The following is a 19,076-nucleotide window of genomic DNA, read 5'->3' as shown; positions in this document are numbered from 1 at the left end:
ATAAAAACACTATGCTAATCAACTTCCTTCCTTCCATATATTATCAATCTGACAAGCTTCCTATAAAACTAGCTAGCAGACAAACATGGCGCGCTTGGTCTAGTTTGTTTCCTGAAATGAGCTGGGAAGACTTCCTGAAAATGTGAAATGGAGGGGTGGGGGGAGCAGTTTTCAAAAATGTGTCAAAATTATAATAATTTAACACAGTTGACCACGAGGTCTTTATTAGCTTTGTTAGCTTTATTAGCAGCCACCTCTCATCTTCCAGGTGAGCTCTTAGTGCCTTCCGGGAAATATCGCGCGACTTCCGGTAGTGGAGCACAAAAAAAAAAAAAAAAAAAAAAAAAAAAAAATGGGGGCGAATTATTTTGAAAAGTCCCAGTTCACATTTGCTAAATTAAAATAAAAAATATAACCCAGAAATGCCAGGCTTGTTTTAAGATAAAACTTTAGTAGTGTATTTGATTAACTCCCGCCCCTAAAACACGCCACCAGTAGTGAGAGAGAGAGAGAGAGAGAGAGAGAAAGAATCCTGTCAGTTACACACCGGCGTCTGTTTTCCTCAAATGAACCATGGCTAAACAAACCTAAAGCTCAATTTAGACTATTAAAACCGCACAGACTCCCACTTTAAACAGCGAATTAAAGGTATAAGAAGTCCAATATTTGAGGGAAAATGGTCGTGTTGCAGAATGTTTCTCCTCCAAGAGAAGGAGTGAGACACGAAGAAGTGGACATTACCGCCGTGCTGGACGGGAGAAGACTTGGGGCAGGAACTCTTTGCGTTGCAGAAAGGTAAATATGAAGCTAACCGGCGTAGAAGCTGACAGAAAACAACATTAGAAACGAGACGTGAGACTGTCTTTCAGACCTGTGCAGCTCCTTCTCCCATGTGGGAGCTGTTATCAGAGCTGCAGTCTGATTTACAGTCTGCAGAAACCATCTGCAAAATGTGGAAACTTTTCAACAGTAACAAAATGGCTGTTTTTTTTTTGTTTTTTTAATAATCAGTGTCTTCTAGAAATGATCTGCTTTGTGCTGCTTGGACTTTTCATCACCTCAAATATTTTATAATTTATAGGAATACATCTTGCATGGCTTTTCTAACTATTATTATTATTATTATTATTATTATTATTATTGCTTTAACGTAACTCCATCGTGTGTCACTAGATGCCTTCAAATGTAAAAACCTTCTGAGATTTGATTTCTGTTACCAGTTCGTTTTTTGTTGTTGTTGTTGTTTTTGTTTTTTTTTATTAAATATAATAAATAATTTTTCTTTCCTCGTCACAGTCGTGTGTCTTGGGTCGATGGGTCTGGAGTAGGATTTTCTCTAGATTATCCCTCCATCAGCCTCCATGCCATCTCCCGTGACCTGAGCGCGTATCCTGCAGAGCATCTGTACGTGCAGGTCAACTCCAGGCATCAAGGTATGAATGCAGATTGAAGATCTGAAGAAAAAGGCAGTTCTGTTCCAACACCAAACATACTCGAGTCCATCCAACCGTCCATCCATCTTCCATACTGCTTATCCTTACACAGGGTCGTGGGGGAGCCTGGAACCTATTCCGGGAAACTCGGGGAACAAGGCGGGGGGGACAATCGTAGACACGTTCGCACACGACGGATAATTTGGACATGCCGGTTAACGTACAATGCGTGTCTTTGGACTGAGGGAGGAATCCGGAGGAAACCCCTGAAGCACGGGGAGAACATGCACACTCCACACACACGGGGTGGAGGCTGAATTCAAACCTCCGACCCCGGAGGTGTGAGGCAAACGTGCTAACCACTAAGCACTGCCAGGAAAATATAGGCTAGTTGCTGTAGAAGAAATGGCTACAGGACTATTTTGACTGGACTGGCAACCTCCCAGTTAGGTGTTTTGTAAACGCGACAGAGTAGTATTCTTACCATCGTGGTTTACAGAATGACGTCAGACGTCTGTCATATCCATCCGGACTTTTTAAGTAGCCCTAACAGGCGCATGCATAATCACAGGCTTTACATTTGAGAAGTGTGTACGCAGACAAGGCTCAGTGTGTGGTCTTGTTGAAAGCAGACTTCCAGCCCCGTGCTTAACGTTTTAATCTGGTAGTCTTTTGGATAAGTCTTTCCGGTGGTCTAACAGACAATGCCGGTTGTTTCCTGGGAAAACTCTGCTTCATGCCCAGATCCTTCCCTTGTGCTCTTTTGTGACCGCACGTATCTGAAAAGCATCTCTGTAGGCTGTGATTTGGCAACAGATCGCTTGGGAGTGCACACCAAACTCAAAGGCCGTACAGATCTAAGCGTTTGTTTCTTTTCATTTGAAGCGTTCCTGAGAAAAGAGGTGAAATAGCAGTTCCATAGGAAGTCCAGTTACTTAAAAAAATGTCATGTTTAGAAAGGTTCAGAAAAGCAACTAAGATGAATGAATGAATGAATGATGACAACAGTTATGTTTTTTTTTTTTTCAAAAACTCCCCCTCCCCCCATTTCTGATCTAATTTCTCTAACCCTGAAGCTAGTCTCTGGTCCAATGAGCTGCCTTCGGCTAAATAATTTACATAAACGCGTTTGATTGGACGAACCACAGTAGAGGATCTGTTACAGAAGCCGGGAGTCACTGAACAGAAGATGTAATTCTTTCATGTCTGTAGAACATTAGACGGTCTCGCGTACTACCTTGCTGTGGTTTGTGTGTTTTTAGAAGATTCCAAGGATGCTGAGGCGAAAGCCGAAGAGGAAGCAGACGGCAGTAGCGATGACGACGGGGACGATGACGACGACGGGGACGACGACGACGTCTCTACGGGCGCGTTCACAGAGATCCGCTTTGTTCCAAACGATAAAGGATCTCGTAAGTGTTTATCACACACCGTTTCAAAATGAAAATGTCAATGTTTTGTGACCGCCCCGTATCTTATCCGAGCTGCAGTGGAGAAGATGTTCACGGCCATGTCCGAATGCCAAGCCCTGCATCCCGATCCGGACGACTCGGACTCCGATTTCGACGGTGACGAGTATGACGTCGAGGAGGCTGGTACGGTGGTTCTTAGAACTAATTTTGCAGTGACGGATTAGACAAATGCGGCACGAACACCCATCTTACTTGCGCTTTTTATAAATTTAACTGGCCCACAGAGCAAGGCCAGATCGATCTGCCCACGTATTACTCGTTTGAGGAGGGCATGTCTCAGCTGACCATGGAAGGCCAGGCCACAATGCAGAACTCGGAAGGGATGCTGGGTCAGTCCTCATCCCCACAGTGCTGCATGGCTGGAGTCAGGACCGAGGATGCAGCGGCTGCACTAGATGGTTTAATACACTTTTACAACATCAACGGACATTTGTGTGATGGTTTGGTTTCCAGTCTGAAATAATAGCACATGTATTCTGTAGTCTTTCAATTAGCCAATGGTCTCAGTTGGTTTGCTGTACTATTTGGAATTTCATCAACCCTTTGGGTTTAGTTCATGTTTATCACACTCATGCTCAGCCTATTGATCTAGATTAGTCAGTTTAACTGTGACATGATATATAAGCTATCATTTATCATTTTTGAACCAATATGGACGTGCTCTGTTGCCAAACACGACTTCTTCGAAGTCCCTCGGCAGCATGTGGTTAAGTACTCAAAGCCACTCTGGAAAAGATTTCATTTGGGACTCAACCCAAGGCTTCTTAAGCGATGTCCAAATTCTCTGTGGCTTGTTCCAAATCCCTTTTCAAGACCACAGCGTTTAGAGCGTCTGGTAGAAATAGCTGTTTCCTTATTATTTTATTTTATTTACGAACCTTTTTTAAAACAGTTCTTCTCTCACAGATGATGCAAAGACGGACTCGGGTGCCTTTGGAGTCTCGGGGCAGTTTGACGACGCTGAAGTTGACCACTGGTAAGCTTTTGGTGTTCTTTTGTAATATTTAGTGTATATCTTGTATAAGTAACTGCATGGTGACATATTTTGGGGTGATGAAGAGACTGTTGAGACGATGCGAAAGTTTGCACACCCTAAAGAACAAAACGAAGCCAGTTTGATTCATACCAATGATGCAGCTTGTGTGGTAGACGATGATGGTCCATCATTCTAAAGTCATTTTAAGTTTGAACTGAAAATTTTAAACAATAAAACATTTCAATTCGAATGACTTAACACATATTAATGCAGAAGGTATAGTTGCTAATCATATGCGCCCGATATTTGCCTTGATAACTTGAGCCAGACTCTTCTATATCCTCTGAACAGCTTTTAGACCCTCACATTTGTACAAGTCATGCACTTCCTTCCACAGATGAGATCTGGAAACGGAGAAGGTCGCAATATTTTCCTCATGATGTAGGCCTGGATTGATTTTCATTTTTAAAATCTTTGCACTCGACCGTCAATACTGTCAAAAATGAAAGCATTTTAATTCAAATCCAATGTGCTGGACTACTGAGCCAAGCTAACAGATTGTTGTTATCAAGATCCTTGCATCCAGCTCTGTATATTTATTCCAAGTGCGCATGCTATCGATGACGCCACAGCTCACGGAGCCAGTTCCTAATCGGCTGTGTCGACTCTGTCTCTGTCCTGCAGACGGAACAGAGAGCCTCTTGTTTCCTCTCGGCAGAAGCACTTGAAATGGAGCCGGAACGGGCTAGCAGGGGGAGACACTGAATTGTGGAACAGAAGCCAAAGCACTGGGCCTTATGAATGTTAAATCACTAAATCATTGCACAGTTACTGGCTAACACCAGCCTTCCTTTTTGTGCTGACGACACTGTCATATCAGCATTTCTGTGTAACTTTTGTATTGACCTTTTTTTTTTGTTTTGTTTTTTTAAACTGACAAGGACCAGTGCGTACTAATATTTGCATATTAAATAAAGCTAAATGTAATCTGCTCTTGGTTTCGAAGTGGAAATTTGTCAGATTTTTCAGGTTTTTGTGCCGTGCGTACAGTACGCTGGCGCTAGCGTGAAACTGAACGCCTCAGTTTCGCTATTTCTCTCTTTCACGCTAGCGATCAGAGGCGATCATGCCCGCCTTCCAGACGGATGAACTCATTTCCCTTAGTCTCGCAGCCAGCACTGGCAGAGAAGCAAAACTCTGTCTTCCAACGCGAGACTGACTCTACTATGGCATATTAATATGCTGTGTAGATTATTTTCTGACTCCCAGAGCTTGAAATAAGCTTGGATGCTTAGCATAGTCCATCACGTCCCGGCATAATAAGTCTCCAAATACACCTTCTGAATATTTTTGCCACAAAATCGCTAGCTGAGTCTGACTTTTTCGTTCTGCATGTTAAAATATTACGAAACTTGTGTTTTTAAGAAGAAGAAAATGATTTAACTTGGATCCCTAAGTTGGCTTCAAAGTCTTAAGGGTGGGGATAGAGTGTGCTTATTTTCCACTGCATAATTTACAGGATAAAATCTTAAACCAGTGATGCAGCCTGCCCAGGAAACTCGGCTCAGCTTTTCCCCGCGAGATGTCCAGAGTAATTACAGACCAAAACTGCCGAGGAGAGCCGTGGCTGGAATGCTGATTTCTCAGCAAAGGTCAGATTATTGTCGTTGGCACAGAAAGAAATGATAGAATTTAATCCTTAATGGTATTGTGCGTCAGTAAAAACCTTTGCTTCTGTAGAATGTTACCATTTTAAATACGTAAATGACACACAATGTGTCCACTGTATAAGTCTAAACATTCAGAAGGATTTTGGGGTTTAGAGAGTTGCTAAAATAATAGTTTTTTTTTTTTTAAACCACAGTTCAAATTAATGCTCTGGTTCTAATATATTGTTTCTATAATAACAACAAACTTATTCACAAGGACTTGTATGTGGGATGCTCTTTATAATACAAGTATAACCACAAACAGTGGTCATTTAACAAAAATGATAGCGTTGATATTGTGAAAAAATTCCGTAAAGCGATTTAAAGGGTTTATGTAATTTAATTATGGAAGGAGTCTCCAGTGTTAACGCTTCATAATGGGCGGGAAGTTTTCAGACAAGAACTCGTTGTACTTGATGGAAAAATCTCTGTAGTACAAGAAGAATAAAACGCTTAAATTAAGGACATGCTGGTATGGGAAAATAATCATCATTTATTTATAGTTATTATATATACATGATGTTTATAGTTATTTTTAATGCCGCGGATCGCCTGTTATAAAGAACCGACACTGGAGACTCCTTCCAAATACGCTAACTAAACGCGTCCTCGCGGAAAAGCTGTCATAGAAAATTAGTCAGCACCTTTCTGACCAGTTTGAAATAAACATTAAACAGAAATGTGATTTCATTAAAAGAGACCTAAAAAGAACATGGGGGGGGGGGGAAAGAGACACAGCCTTCCATGTATTCAAATTAGGTATTTAATCCATTAAATACATATTCCAAAAATACACACAACTCGTTTGAATGAAATCCTCCTCCAAATATTTGAGCTCTTAAAGTGTAATAGGTGGAAAAATAACAGTTTTCGCTTTTTGTAGATTTTCCAATAAAATAAATAAAAAAAAAAAAAAAGCAATTCATAGACAGAAATGTGGCTGTGGACACCATTTGAAATGGTCTTTTAAAGCTTCAGGGTTGAAGTACAGAATAAAACACTTAACACTGCTTCCAGGTAATACGCTTTATTTTAAACACGACCGGCTCTTCTTAGGACCAAAATGTCAGTGCAGAAGATCAGACGGTGTATTTAAAAAAAAAAAAAAAAAAAAAAAAAAAAAACTGTTCACGAGGTAGAATGGAAACAGAAATCCCTTGTTAATAGAGCACACATATCTACCAGTCACATTATAAATAATTGGCACACCGGAGACCGAACGGACCTGTAGTAGGCCTGTGTTCAGCAACCGAAAGATAGATCATTTAAACCCCTTCCTGACAAAGTGCTATTAAGAAATCGGAAAAATAAATAATAAGAAGATAATTGGCCTAAAATTGGCCCGTTTTTAAATTCCATCTGAATTTGCTTCAAAGTTTGCATAGATGCATCATGACCCAGATCCGCCAGACGTCACGGTTTCACAGTTATCTGTAAGAGTCTCTGAGCTTGTGAAATGTATAGTGTGAACTTAAGGTCCATCGAGAACGTCCCTTTGCCCTCGTTTACATACATAAACAATCCTTTAATTTCCATCCGTCACAGACGAGTTCAAATGTGGTCCTGTACTAAACCTGATCATTAACTGAGCTGATCAATATAAACGTAATTTTTGTGCCTGGTTCAAAGTAATTTTTTTTTTGTTTAAAAAAAAAAAAAAAAACCAAACATTTAAAAATATTTATATTATACAGATGATGGATTCATCATTGTCTCCAACCTGAGAAAACTGTTCTTGTTAAAAGGCTGTGGTTTTTTGTTTATTTTGTTGATAATATTCAAAAATATTTGCAAGCAGCTACAAAAAAAAAGCCTCCATTAGAGATCTTAATAGTCACAAAATGGCTGACACCAGAAGCAAGCTGGGACTATTTGTTGGCCATAAGGTTGAGTGGGATGTTCACCGATGGAGTCTGGGATGACTGTTCCTCCAATTCCCTGGAAGGAAGAAAATTCAGTAATAACTAAACCTCAGAGAAGAGTTATTAACACATATACGGAGAACAGAGACATGGAGGATGGTTTAATTGTATGTGATGTCCAGGCCGTAGAACCCACCGCTTATTATTATTATTATTATTATTATTCATTTCTGTATGTAGTATTTTTGTTTCTATGTATTTATGTGTGATTTATGTATAATATATAGATTTTTTTCTTTACTTTAATGGTATACTGTACACTAGTGTTAGCAAAGCTAACAACAAACTAGCAAAGTCCATGGAATAAATAATATTTAATAATATTCGATATCAGTTCGGACCCCAATTTATATTTCCAATAGCTGAGGCTATAAAGATATATTAAGTATAAAATATGATTTCTAAAAATCATATGAAATGATCTTGCCTGATGTGAGGTTCATTGATAAATGATGGACAGAACTAGGTGAAATGACGTAGTAGAGTAGTAGCTGTAGTCGTTACCAGATCTGGTGTGGGTGATTAAGACCGCCTCCTCATTAGTCTTCTCCTCCTCATTGTTATTGTCCTCCTCGCTGCTGAAGTGTCCCTCTCGGTCCCTGAAGATGGCAGTACTGCAGCGTAGGGCCACCAGTCTGTGGTGAATAGCCATATAGAGGCGGGCAATATCTCGGGCACTGGCCTGGACCAGGAACACACGTACGCTGTGGGTCTCCAAGTCAGTGGCTGTCACCTGTAGGTTCCTCCGCGCCGGGCGCCGCAGGTGTGTGTGCGGGTACAACTTCGTGTTCAGGATCAGTTTCAAACTGCCCTGGTGCCTCATCACTGTGGAGAAACAGTTTCATGGGAACTACGGCATAAACATGGCGGCGGCATCATGTTGTGCGTTACAGTTAGTTTCATTCCTTACCCATCCTTGACTGCAAACATCCCTTATATTTAGTTTGCAAGTCGTTCAGTCGTAAGACCCCTCCCCCTCTCTCGCTCCACGAGTGGGTTCCCCTCTCCAAAACGAACAGCTTGCACGTCAGCTAAAAGGTTTCAAAGTCGCAGTCTCAGAACAACCTGCCCAGGTGCCCCCATTCAGCTATTTATGAAAGGAATAAACGTGCATAACTCGGACCTGGACGACGTTGCTCTCATTCTCCTCTCCGGTGAAGATCTGCACTTGTTTGAGCAGACAGCGTCTTCTGCAGGCGGCCGTGTGGGCTGCGGCGGATTCCCATAGTGTGTTTTGTGCCGTCACTATAGACATAGCAGACCGAACGTTCCTTCAGTTATTGGTATAACGGTATATATGGTGTTTATTGTTGACAATAATTTCATAAGCTTCATCATTTAGTTTGGGCTATCTTTTCAGGAAACCTTGAGAAATATCAAGTTATTATTAAGAGACCATAAGGAAATCTAGATCGTGATGATAATACTCTATGTGGAATCAGTACACCTGTTCAACCACTAGGTGCTGTGAAACTCCACTCAGTGATTGACAGTTTGGAAATACTCAGGCAGGCACTTTTATCCAAAATGATCTGCATATGAGGTAGAGCATGATCCAGTCATACGGTCATGTTTAATCTGTCCGATTTGCATTCATAAGCACTGAACATCATCACGTACTTGTGTTCGTGTCTTCAGTGCAGGAGGAATCCGAGTCGGACGAGCTGCAGTCCGTTTCAGACTTGTCCTCACTGCAAGGTGGACTCTGAGAGACAATCCATGTCCATCAGTCCAGCAGAATGCTTACAAAATAAACCGAAGCCTAGCACATAATAACTATATTCCGCATTAAATGAAACACGGTTTTGAGACTTACCAGTACCCTCTCACTCATATTCTCCCCAAACACAAACTGGACACTTCCAGTGACGGCATTGTTTGTCTGTGAGAGATTTCTGAAAAAGAAAGAGTTCCCTGGATTCAGTTTTATCACCTTCGCTGAATCACTCTGCAAGTTATTTCGGAAGTATAATTCAATTTCAAATTTTCCACTTATGTAGAATGTAGTCAGGCATATATTTGCTTGTTTCAAGCATCAACAGTCATCACGCGCCAAAGTTAGGCACAAAAGAAGTCCGAATACTCTGTGACAGGCAAGAGCCAACAACTAATCAGGGGAGAGAGAAAGCGAGCGAGAGAGCAATATACAGTGCCCTCCATTAATATTGGCACCCTTGGTAAATATGAGCAAAGAAGGCTGTGAAAAATTGTCTTTATTGTTTAACCTTTGGATATTTTGTTCAAAAAATGAAGTATCAAAAAGTATTTTTATGATTTTTTTTTTTTGTTTAACAAAAAATCAAAATGTTAAACAATCAAGACAATTTTCCCACAGCCTTCTTTGCTCATATTTAATTCATCCTCACTGTAGAATTTGTATCTTGGCCCAGTTGTGACCTCGTGCCATTGTCAAACAATTTAAATACCGGTGACGAATTCTATGTCATTATTTATCCTTTTCATTATATAATTAAGTAATTATAATTAAGTAAATATAATGATCATTTTCACTATATGATTATAGTTGTAAATAAATATTTACAGAGTTATTAATATTAGAGTTGGTGTGTTACTTTGGTGTTTATATATGGTTATTCCTCCGATTGTGTAACCATCATGAGTATCAAGCTGACCTGCTCATTTGTGGTGAGATCCGCTGGTCTAAGGCGTTGTCAGAAGACGGGAGCTGAATTGTAACCCTGGAGAGGTTTCCCTCTGCGTTAAGGCCGACCTGGAGGAACAAGTAAAACAGCTTGATCGAACAAGCTCGCAAGTCTTTCCACAATAAAAACAATAACTTGTATTAGCTTGTAGTATATGGATCTTCAGAGCAGATATTAAACTGGTTTGCAAAAGCTGGTGGAACCTCTTTACATCTTGAATACCTACGTGTTGGGGAATAAATGCAACCAGAGCTTGGCAGTGTGAAATTTCTGCAGTACCTGTCTAATACGAGGCACATCATGACCGCTCCACGGTTCAGGTGCTACCAGCGAAGCCGGCCTTAACGGTGTATTCTTGACTTTGCCCCGTGGAGATGCTGCAAGAACGACCGGAAGCGTTAAATAAACACTGTATATTATTCAGTGAAAATTCTAAAGTCGAGATACTAACATGTGGAGGATGAGACTTGGTTCTGGTTGTGCAAGGTTGATGGTATGAACACACTTGATCTTGGGACTTTAAATAAAAACAAAAAGAGAGAGAACAGTTACGTTTCATTCAAAAATGAAGGCTTTTTAAAATAAAAAACTTTCTGCACAGAGATTTTTGTCCTGTTACTAAAGTATCACTAAAGAAAAGTATCTAAAAATGACTCAAAACACCGCACCCTACAGTACGTTAACCTAATCATTGGGAGAAGCCATCATGTAAACAGCCATTTGCTTTAGGCATCAATATGCTGTGAGAAAGGAAGTGTTATTTATTTATTTTATTTTTTAAAAAAGCAAGTAATCTGTTTGTTTTGCAGTTAATCGTGCTTGGCTATGTCCCCAAGCGCTCATTCAGAGCTAAAAACGCAGGGTGTTGCGGTTTACAGTGTATCAAACATACTTTTGTCGGATTTGACGAGCCTAGAGCGCGCACACTCTGCGTCACAATGAGGGCCCACTAAAGGAGAGAGTCATTTCTGTTGCTGGGTCTGAAAGAGAAACCAAGGAACTCGAGCTCTGAGCGGATCATTAAACTGGATGGGATTAACAGGGGGTTTAACCTAAATAGAGTTAAGTAAGTACGGCAACTCTGTCACTTCCTCTGGATCCCAAACTAGTGAGCGTCAGAGGCACCTTGGTTTGTGTATGAGCTGAGAGAGTGAGAGAGAAAGACGGAGCGCTTGCTTACCCTGTAAAGGCGCTGGAACGGACAGAGAACTCGACCGCACTCGTTTGCTGACGCCACAGGGGCCTGCTTGGGGCAAAAAGTATTTTTGAGAGGTGTATTTTGATTGCCAATAGCCTGATTTGATCATTTCATGTTTCATATGTACTTCTCTAAAAAGAAAAAAAAAATGCAAATGAGGTCTGTTAACTAAAATAACTAGAGCACTGGAACTGGTGTTTATGCGAAATAAATATTTTAAAAAATCGCTTCAAATTCCTACCCTTTTTGTTCTGACTCTCCAACGAAGGATAGGTGAGCAATCTGATGCGCTTGTTCATACACGCTCCTAAAAATTGAGCAGAAACCAATGACGAGTTACTCAAAACGCAGACAACTGGAGTTCATTTGTGAAATTGCTGTGTAACGTCGAGTAACGTACCAGTCCCGTCTTCCTCTGCTGTCCTCTAATAAATACACACACATAAGGTTGATTTCAGCCTCAACAATACAAACTGTGCCAATGTACTGAACAGTTATACTTAGCTATTTGTATGAGATTGGTATTAGACGTATGAATATTTGGTCAACATGCCTTTCAGGGCTTTACCTTCATTGCAGCTGTCATCCTCTGAAAGACGAACATCGGAGCAGCAAGTATGGGTTTGTCTGAAGTAGAAAAACAGAAGGGTTGTACTGTAGAGAATGGCCGTAGACTCTAAACTCTACTATCCATCCATCCATCTCATCAGTTTTCCGTACCAGATATACTACACAGGGTCGCGGGGAGCCTGAAGCCTATCCCGGGTGGACGCCTTTGTAAATATGTATTAAAAATATATATGAAGGAATAAATACTGTCAAATGTAATAATGTTTCATATTTATTTTTAATTCATGTGTCTATTGAAAATATATACAGTATATGTATATTTTTAAAGCTCTCGGAGCTATAAACAGTCTTGCCCTGTCCACCAATTGTATGAATGGAGTCCTTCAGCTCGAGTGATCCTTACGCAAGCCCTCCATCATCACGTTTACAGGAATCAAGAGTTGCACCAGGGTGAAAGTGAGATCCACGGCCTTGGTGGTGCGAGCCACACTGACACTCCACTTGGCCCCGGATCAAACTAATCCCAGCTCAGACTCGTCTGTGGCTAAAAATAAACAATACTCTTCTCGTGTGGTCCGTCTACATCTACATGGACACCCGTCCATCTTAACCAGAGATTACGTCAAATGTACATTTATTTATTCTATTTTTTTAAAAATGTTTGCGTTTGCAACGTGACAGCTCCGGCATCTGACCTTCTCCTAAGGGCTTCATGCTAATTTTCAAATCGCGTTAGCCGTGCCACCGTTCCAGTCAACGGACTCGCGCATGAGAAAGCTGACTCCTAACACGTAGGTGGGGTATAGACACTCGAAATGTCTCACTTGGAAATGAAGAGACGGATCACCAGTTCTCTAGTCTGGGTCATTTGTTTAAGAGTCTGTAATAATTATTGGTCAGACAGTAGATATACAGTAAATCACCAGCACAAAATACTCCGTGAGGCCTTTAAAAATGTTCAGATATATTTTCAGAACGTCATCTTATACACAGTGTCGGATGACTATAAATGAAGCAAACGCGGGACGTTTTTAATGACCATCCTTCTCAGAGAGTATTACATAATCAGATTCCACACCATCCAGTCAGTAGGCCTCATGCTAGCTCTCGTGATGTGCTATTTTCATCAAAGAGAAGCGCAGGCTACTCACACCTACCCTTTTTGGCAATGATGAACGCTCGATCTGGATATCGCATCTTTCAAATACACAATTTGTCCCTGGAGAGAGCGAACGTGCAAGTTTTAAAGCTGCCGTCCGTGTGCGAAATGATAAATAACAGCAGACCTGACAGCAGACGGTCCAAATCTCCACAGAGTACAGTAAGTCCGAGTAATGAGCACGTAATGTAGAACGTTGGTGGAATTTCCGTTAGATGTATCGATGTATAGAGTGATTGGGCTCACACTAGTCCATTTGCATGAAATATCGCTCTACTAAAAAGATTAAATGGGCCTTTAAGTATAGTTTAAGATTAGAAAAAGACCGAGTGAAGTTTTTCCAATCTTCAACTGTGCAGTTTTGGTGAGCTGGTGCCCTCAGATTCTTGCTCTTCTGCTCACCACGGTTGTAAATAGTGGTCATGTGAGTTACTGCATCCTTCCTTGTCGGCTTGAACCAGTCCGGCCATTCTCCTTTGACCTCTCTTTATCAACAAGGCATTTCCGCTCACAGGACTGCTGCTCAATGGGTTTTTTTGTCTTGTTTGTTTTTAACACAATTCTTTGTAACCGCTAGACAATATTGACGGAGATCAATGCTCACTGAGCTCGGATGTTTCTTCCAATACTGATGTTTAACGTGAAGCTCATGACCTGCACAGTTTTATGCACTGCACTGCAGCTACACGATAGGCTGATTGCATGAATGAACATGTGTAAAAAATGTGCAACCTTGCATAACACGAGTTTCCTCATAATATTCCACTCGTACAGATACACGACACAAGTTCAGGTCATGTTAGCAGTCACGTACAGTATAATATCCCCGTGCCCGTGGCAGCCTGGGTAGGTGGATCATCACGTGTTTCTCTAAGCCCACATATCATCTGCAGGCTCCCAAGGTTAAGAGCTTTCAGCTGAAAATGTCCAGCGGCTGAATCACAGCCTGCTTGTTGACACGGAGACGCAGGGAGAGATTAGACGCAGCATGTATGATTTACTCTCCTCCTATAGGACGATTATTACTTGGAAGCGCTCCCAAGCAGAAAGTAATATGTTTTTCAAAGGTATAGTCGGCAATTTTAGCTGAAGCTGGCTATTTTCAAACTCAAAATTTAAACAAACACATTCCCCCTCCCATCAGGGTTCTTTTCAAAGCCACATCCCTAAAAATGCGCATGTGGTGATGCATTCGCAAGAAGGCTTGAACGTTAGTGCAAGAGGGTGAAGCTTTCTGAAGAGGCATACAAAAACACAGACTTAGTGGTTGGACATTGGTGGTCCACATCATTCGGTTTTTTTTCCCTCCCATTTACAGAGCCTCAAGCTCATCAGATGTCCTCTGAACAGATATTTCACTGACTCCACCAAAACTCCAGCAAAAGGTGTACTGACTTATAAATCACTGACCCTACCTTTAAAGAAAAAGTCCACCGTGAAACATATTAAATACCCATCCGTCTATTTTCCATACTGCTTATCCTGCACAGAGAGCCTAAAGCCTATCCCAGGGAATTTGGGGCACATTTGCCTCACACTTCCAGGGTTGTGGGGTTCAATTCCCGCCTCCGCCCTGTGTGTGCGGAGTTCTCCCCGTCCTTCAAGGGTTTCCCTCCAATGTACTTCAGTTTCGTCCCCTAGTCCAAAGACATGTGTTGTAAGATGACTGGCATCTCTAAATCGTCCGTAGTGTTTGAATGGTTTTGTGTGTGTTTGTGTCCTGCAATGGGTTGGCACCCTGTCCAGGGTGTCCCAAGCCTTGCGCCCAAACAAAGGGTCCAGGCTCCCTGCAAGCCAAATGAGAAATACTGAGCTAGCTGTACAAACCTTTATTCTGTAACATGTAGAGTAAATTGATTGCCACTCTAGTTTTTTCCCCCCACACAAAGTTTCCAGTCAAAGCTAGTTTTCTCTTGTTCGGTCTTGTTTTCTCCCCACATCCTTGGTGAGTTTAATAGCCCATAAAAATGTTTTTCTGCTGGCAAACCCTGAATTCATTATAAACTCTGATGCCAGCTGTGGCTGAGTTCTACAAACTTCTGCCTTGGCGTCAGATTAACTCCCCCCCGCCCCCTAGCAGCAGCCCAATGCTTGGGGAGTGGGAGTGGCACACTTTGCCTCTAAACACAAACTGGGAAACTCTGGCCTCAACCAGATCGGTCCTTTTGAACCAGGAAGGAGGGATAAGACGAGTGAGGGGTAAGAAAAACAATCTCAACCCAAGAGCAATGAAGGTAGAAGCCAATGCCTGGACAATGGGTTTCCCCGCCCCAATAAATCACTGCCTTGTGGACAAGAGGCTTCGTTCTTCGAGCACTTGGATCTCAGCCTGTACGCCTTCCTGAATATTTTCTAATACCAAAGCGAGAACAAGAACAACTACAGCTTTAGTACTGACCCTGCAGCTGCATTTACTTTGGAAGACTCCTCAAGATCTCTTTGTTGTGTAGCGTCAGAGGTCCAGGGGGCTCAAACTATAAAAACTGTAAACACTACACACATATGTGGAGCCTTGCTGAGCTCAGTGTGTTATTCCATTTACAGGTGTTAAGGGCTCCTCCAAAGGTTTTAACTTGATCACAGATAGTAGTCGGTACCCCAAATAAGACACTCCCTCCTTCTTCTGTTCTGCCAGATGATATCAGCATGCACCATAGAGCAGGACGTGGGGAACCCACAAAACAGGGCACCTCTCAGTATTAAATGTTCCACAAGCAGCCTTCTAGAAGATCACTGATTTATAAGATTTATTCTTTCTTACATCAAAGCCCCACCAAATCTCACCCAGGTAGTCTCGGCTGTGCTTAGGGGGTTTCCTCTACGTACTCCGGTTTCCTCCCCCAGTTCAAACCAAACACATCATCAGTAGGTCAAGTGGCATTTACAAATTGTCCGTAGTGTGAGAACGTGTGTGTGACTGTGCCCTGCGATGGGTTGGCGCCCAGTCCAGGGTGTCCCCTACCTTGTGCCCCAAGTTCCCTAGGATATTCTCCAGGATCCCTTTGTAACCCTGTAAAAACCGAATCCTATATACTATTGGGTTTTGGAGCGGCGATATCACAGCTTCCTGAATTTTTAAGAACATTATCACCAGTGCCTCTAGAACCCATTGGAGGCAAACAAACAACAAAAATATTCTGTCTCTGAAAACAATATCCCATTTAATATTAGCACTGTAGCCATCATATGCCTTGCAGACATATCAGGGTGGGACACATTAGCATGGAATGATTCAGCTCTGGGAGTGAGCCAATACTTGGTTGAATTTCAGCAGGCTTAAGAAACAAACCCTGCCTTAGACTAGAGCAAACAGGCTCATACTAGCATTCTAGAGGAACTGGATTAAGCTACGTTGATCTGATACTCCTTAAACTCCCCCCACCCCAGAGATCATGTTCTTTAACGACACGTCTCAGCAAGCGGTAACTGAGGTCCAGTGATTAAAGGAGTGTTTAAGAATGAACGGTGCAGTGTGGTCGTGCCTTACGTGCCGAGTGACTGCAATGTGCGACATGCGATCCTGAGCGCTGAGAGGCCATGAGTGACTGTGCCACATTGAATTCAAATCCGAACGTCTTCTATATATCGCAGACTTATTTACTGTGCATATATTACTCATACACAGAACACTGTATAGTATATGTACAAGTGTAGTGACTTCTGCTCATACTTGGTGTTTACAGCTAGGTAAACTTGTTTTGTAACCTGAACGAATAAATCTATGGTGCTTGGAACTTTAAGAGCTTTGGATAATGAAGCATGATCAATACTGTACAAGCATAATGAATCAGGTTTTGAGAGCGATCCTGATTGATACTCTTGATTGGATTATAAAGAAGACGAAACTCTGCCTTTCCTTGTCACTAGGCACACCTTTTTGTACATTGAGTGTGTGCATGTAGTGTATGACTCAGAAAGCTTATTATAGGTTCATGAGTGGTCCTTAAATCGTTTTAAAGGTACAGTCCGTGCACATGACTATTTTGATGACAGGTACAGGAAATGTAACACTTCAGTACTTCTCTGAGAGTGTACGTGTAGACGTTCAGAGCACGAGCACTGGACACTCCTGAGTTCAGCTAGATCAGTGTTTTGTTTGGTTTTCTTCCTTGCCTGTGGTTCTTGATGTGATGACCAAGATAAGATTTTCATGTTGTGCAATGACTGCTGGTTGTGTCACCTCATGCATGCAACGCGGTATAGGAAAACATGTCTAATTGCAAGAGATTTTAAAAAAACAAAAACAAATCTATTAATTAAATAATAAGAAAACCTTCAAATCGTGTGTACGATACTGAAAAAAAGTTCGTACCCTGTTGTGGCGCGTGCGCAGGGTCCGGTTGGAGACAACGCGCGACGGTTGAGATCAGGCTTCCGCGCGCGCCGTCGGAGGGCGAACGTGCGTGCACCGAGCAGTCCGCAGACAGAGACATGATCCCGGGACACTCCGCATGAGGAAACCCTCTCATAACCCTCCTTGTCAGCGCGGTCAGAAGTTCACGCGCGCCGACCCTAGACACTAGGACGTCTGTAGAATTGCGTGCACGAGCGCGCGACTGACCTGATCAGAGCTGTTTATTAAAATAAAAAAGAAATCAAAGAATAGTAGTAACAATAATCAAACTAACAAGGTTCTTTGCCTATGGAAATGCGCACGTTAATCCACCTCTTCGTTATTTCCGACAGCAGTGACGGAGCACGCGCAGTTACAGAGCCACAAATGTGAATGCGAACGAATACTCACGTCGCGCGCGTTTACTGCTTTGCAGCAAGGGGGGCGTGGCCACAGGTTTCTATCCCTTGGAAGAAGAAATGAAGATATAAAAAATTTCAATAAAACTACTAACAAGTTTGGACTTGTTTCATTCAAAATATACAGAGGAAAGTTTTCAGCAACCATTTAAAAAAAAATCAAAAGTAATATTTAATACAAAGTTTAATACAAATGTTCACGCATGAAATTAGGCTATATTTCCATTTGTTAATATATAGTAAAATAATCAAAAACATCCCTTAATTTGAGAAGATTTTGATATGAATCTATTCCACTTATCTGTGTGACTTATTTTTAAATTTGTATTATTCTTTCACTTTTTTTCTTTGTGTATACGTTCCATCTAATACATGAATGAAAGTTTTTAATGGTCTGTGTAATGGTATTTCTAAAACTGTGCATAGAAACATTTTTAAAGTCCTCTCCAGTTTTGTTAAAAAAAAAAAAAAAAAAAAAAAAAAACAACCAGTATTTCCTGTTTCAAATCCTGCTATTGCAATTTTTTTCTGATCCCAGACTGCAGCAATTGTTCGATTGTTTGACATGTAAACAGCTCACTGTAATATCTTAAATATCATATTTCAGAGACTAAAGCCACCTGGGTTTTTATGTTCACTTCGATCTGCTAAATGTAGCTTGTTATGTGCTGTATTTTTAAGTTATTAGACATCTTAATGAGAGACATTCTAATAAATGAACTATACACGAACCCTAGGCCTTTTTCCTAACAAGTTCTCAGTAGAAAAACTCCATCAAATGGACTAGAAATTTGACAACCTAGCTTAGACCCATTTTTAGGCTGCAATTTATAGTAATCATTCAATTACCAAACATAACAAATAAACACATTGTCTTTGGCGGTCAGAGCTCATGGCAAACATGACAGAGAAAAAGAATGCACAAGCGAAATGAAATGAAATTATTTATTTTATTTTATTTTTAGATTTTAGTTTAACCAAAAATAATGCTAAGTTTCATTGTTTACTTGTACATAAGACTTACAGAGTTGAAAGCAACACTCAAGTATAGGTAAAGGTTTCTATTGGGGTGTTTTGTTTTGTTTTTTATGCAGGGTAGTCATCTAAAATAATCTTTGGCAAACTTTATTTGTCATGTAATCATAAGAGACCGTCATGTTCTGTAATGTAAGGGTAATGTTTCAGGAACAGCGGTGACATTGTGACCCAAAACAGAACATTC

At 41.2% G+C, this 19,076-nt stretch overlaps 2 protein-coding genes across 6 annotated transcripts; one reads left to right on the top strand and one right to left on the bottom strand.

Annotated features, from left to right (window-relative positions):
- Nucleotides 1-355: 355 nt before the first annotated feature.
- On the top strand, nt 356-6,299 carry LOC128619978 (methylosome subunit pICln). Of its 3 annotated transcripts, none has more exons than XM_053644535.1 (7): nt 356-795; nt 1,297-1,433; nt 2,696-2,845; nt 2,924-3,028; nt 3,130-3,303; nt 3,812-3,881; nt 5,401-6,299. In XM_053644535.1, exons 1-7 carry the CDS (start codon nt 677-679, stop codon nt 5,411-5,413), a joined length of 768 nt encoding a protein of 255 aa, XP_053500510.1. In that variant the 5' UTR covers nt 356-676; the 3' UTR covers nt 5,414-6,299. The 3 variants fall into 3 exon arrangements, with proteins under 3 accessions (XP_053500510.1, XP_053500512.1, XP_053500511.1); XM_053644537.1 differs by lacking the exon at nt 5,401-6,299 and adding an exon at nt 4,279-4,557; XM_053644536.1 differs by lacking the exon at nt 5,401-6,299 and adding an exon at nt 4,566-5,388 and having other exon boundaries at nt 358-795.
- A 945-nt stretch (nt 6,300-7,244) lies between these two features.
- Nucleotides 7,245-18,308, bottom strand: LOC128619977 (ran-binding protein 3). Of its 3 annotated transcripts, none has more exons than XM_053644532.1 (14): nt 17,415-18,308; nt 11,942-12,000; nt 11,774-11,798; nt 11,615-11,680; nt 11,356-11,418; nt 10,627-10,692; nt 10,455-10,552; nt 10,146-10,243; nt 9,329-9,407; nt 9,133-9,217; nt 8,636-8,757; nt 8,423-8,543; nt 8,017-8,337; nt 7,245-7,528 (listed from the first exon to the last, which is right to left on the bottom strand). In XM_053644532.1, the coding sequence occupies exons 1-14, from the start codon at nt 17,569-17,571 to the stop codon at nt 7,491-7,493; spliced, it is 1,398 nt and encodes a 465-aa protein (XP_053500507.1). In that variant the 5' UTR covers nt 17,572-18,308; the 3' UTR covers nt 7,245-7,490. The 3 variants fall into 3 exon arrangements, with proteins under 3 accessions (XP_053500507.1, XP_053500509.1, XP_053500508.1); XM_053644534.1 differs by having other exon boundaries at nt 11,927-12,000; nt 17,415-18,307; XM_053644533.1 differs by lacking the exon at nt 17,415-18,308 and having other exon boundaries at nt 11,927-13,219.
- Between the last annotated feature and the right edge of the window lie 768 nt (nt 18,309-19,076).

This window comes from Ictalurus furcatus, chromosome 16, assembly GCF_023375685.1.
Source record: "Ictalurus furcatus strain D&B chromosome 16, Billie_1.0, whole genome shotgun sequence".
In the NCBI taxonomy this organism is placed as follows: domain Eukaryota; kingdom Metazoa; phylum Chordata; class Actinopteri; order Siluriformes; family Ictaluridae; genus Ictalurus; species Ictalurus furcatus.
The sequence above is the reverse complement of the archived record's forward strand: the minus strand, read 5'-3'. Positions and strand labels throughout refer to the sequence as shown.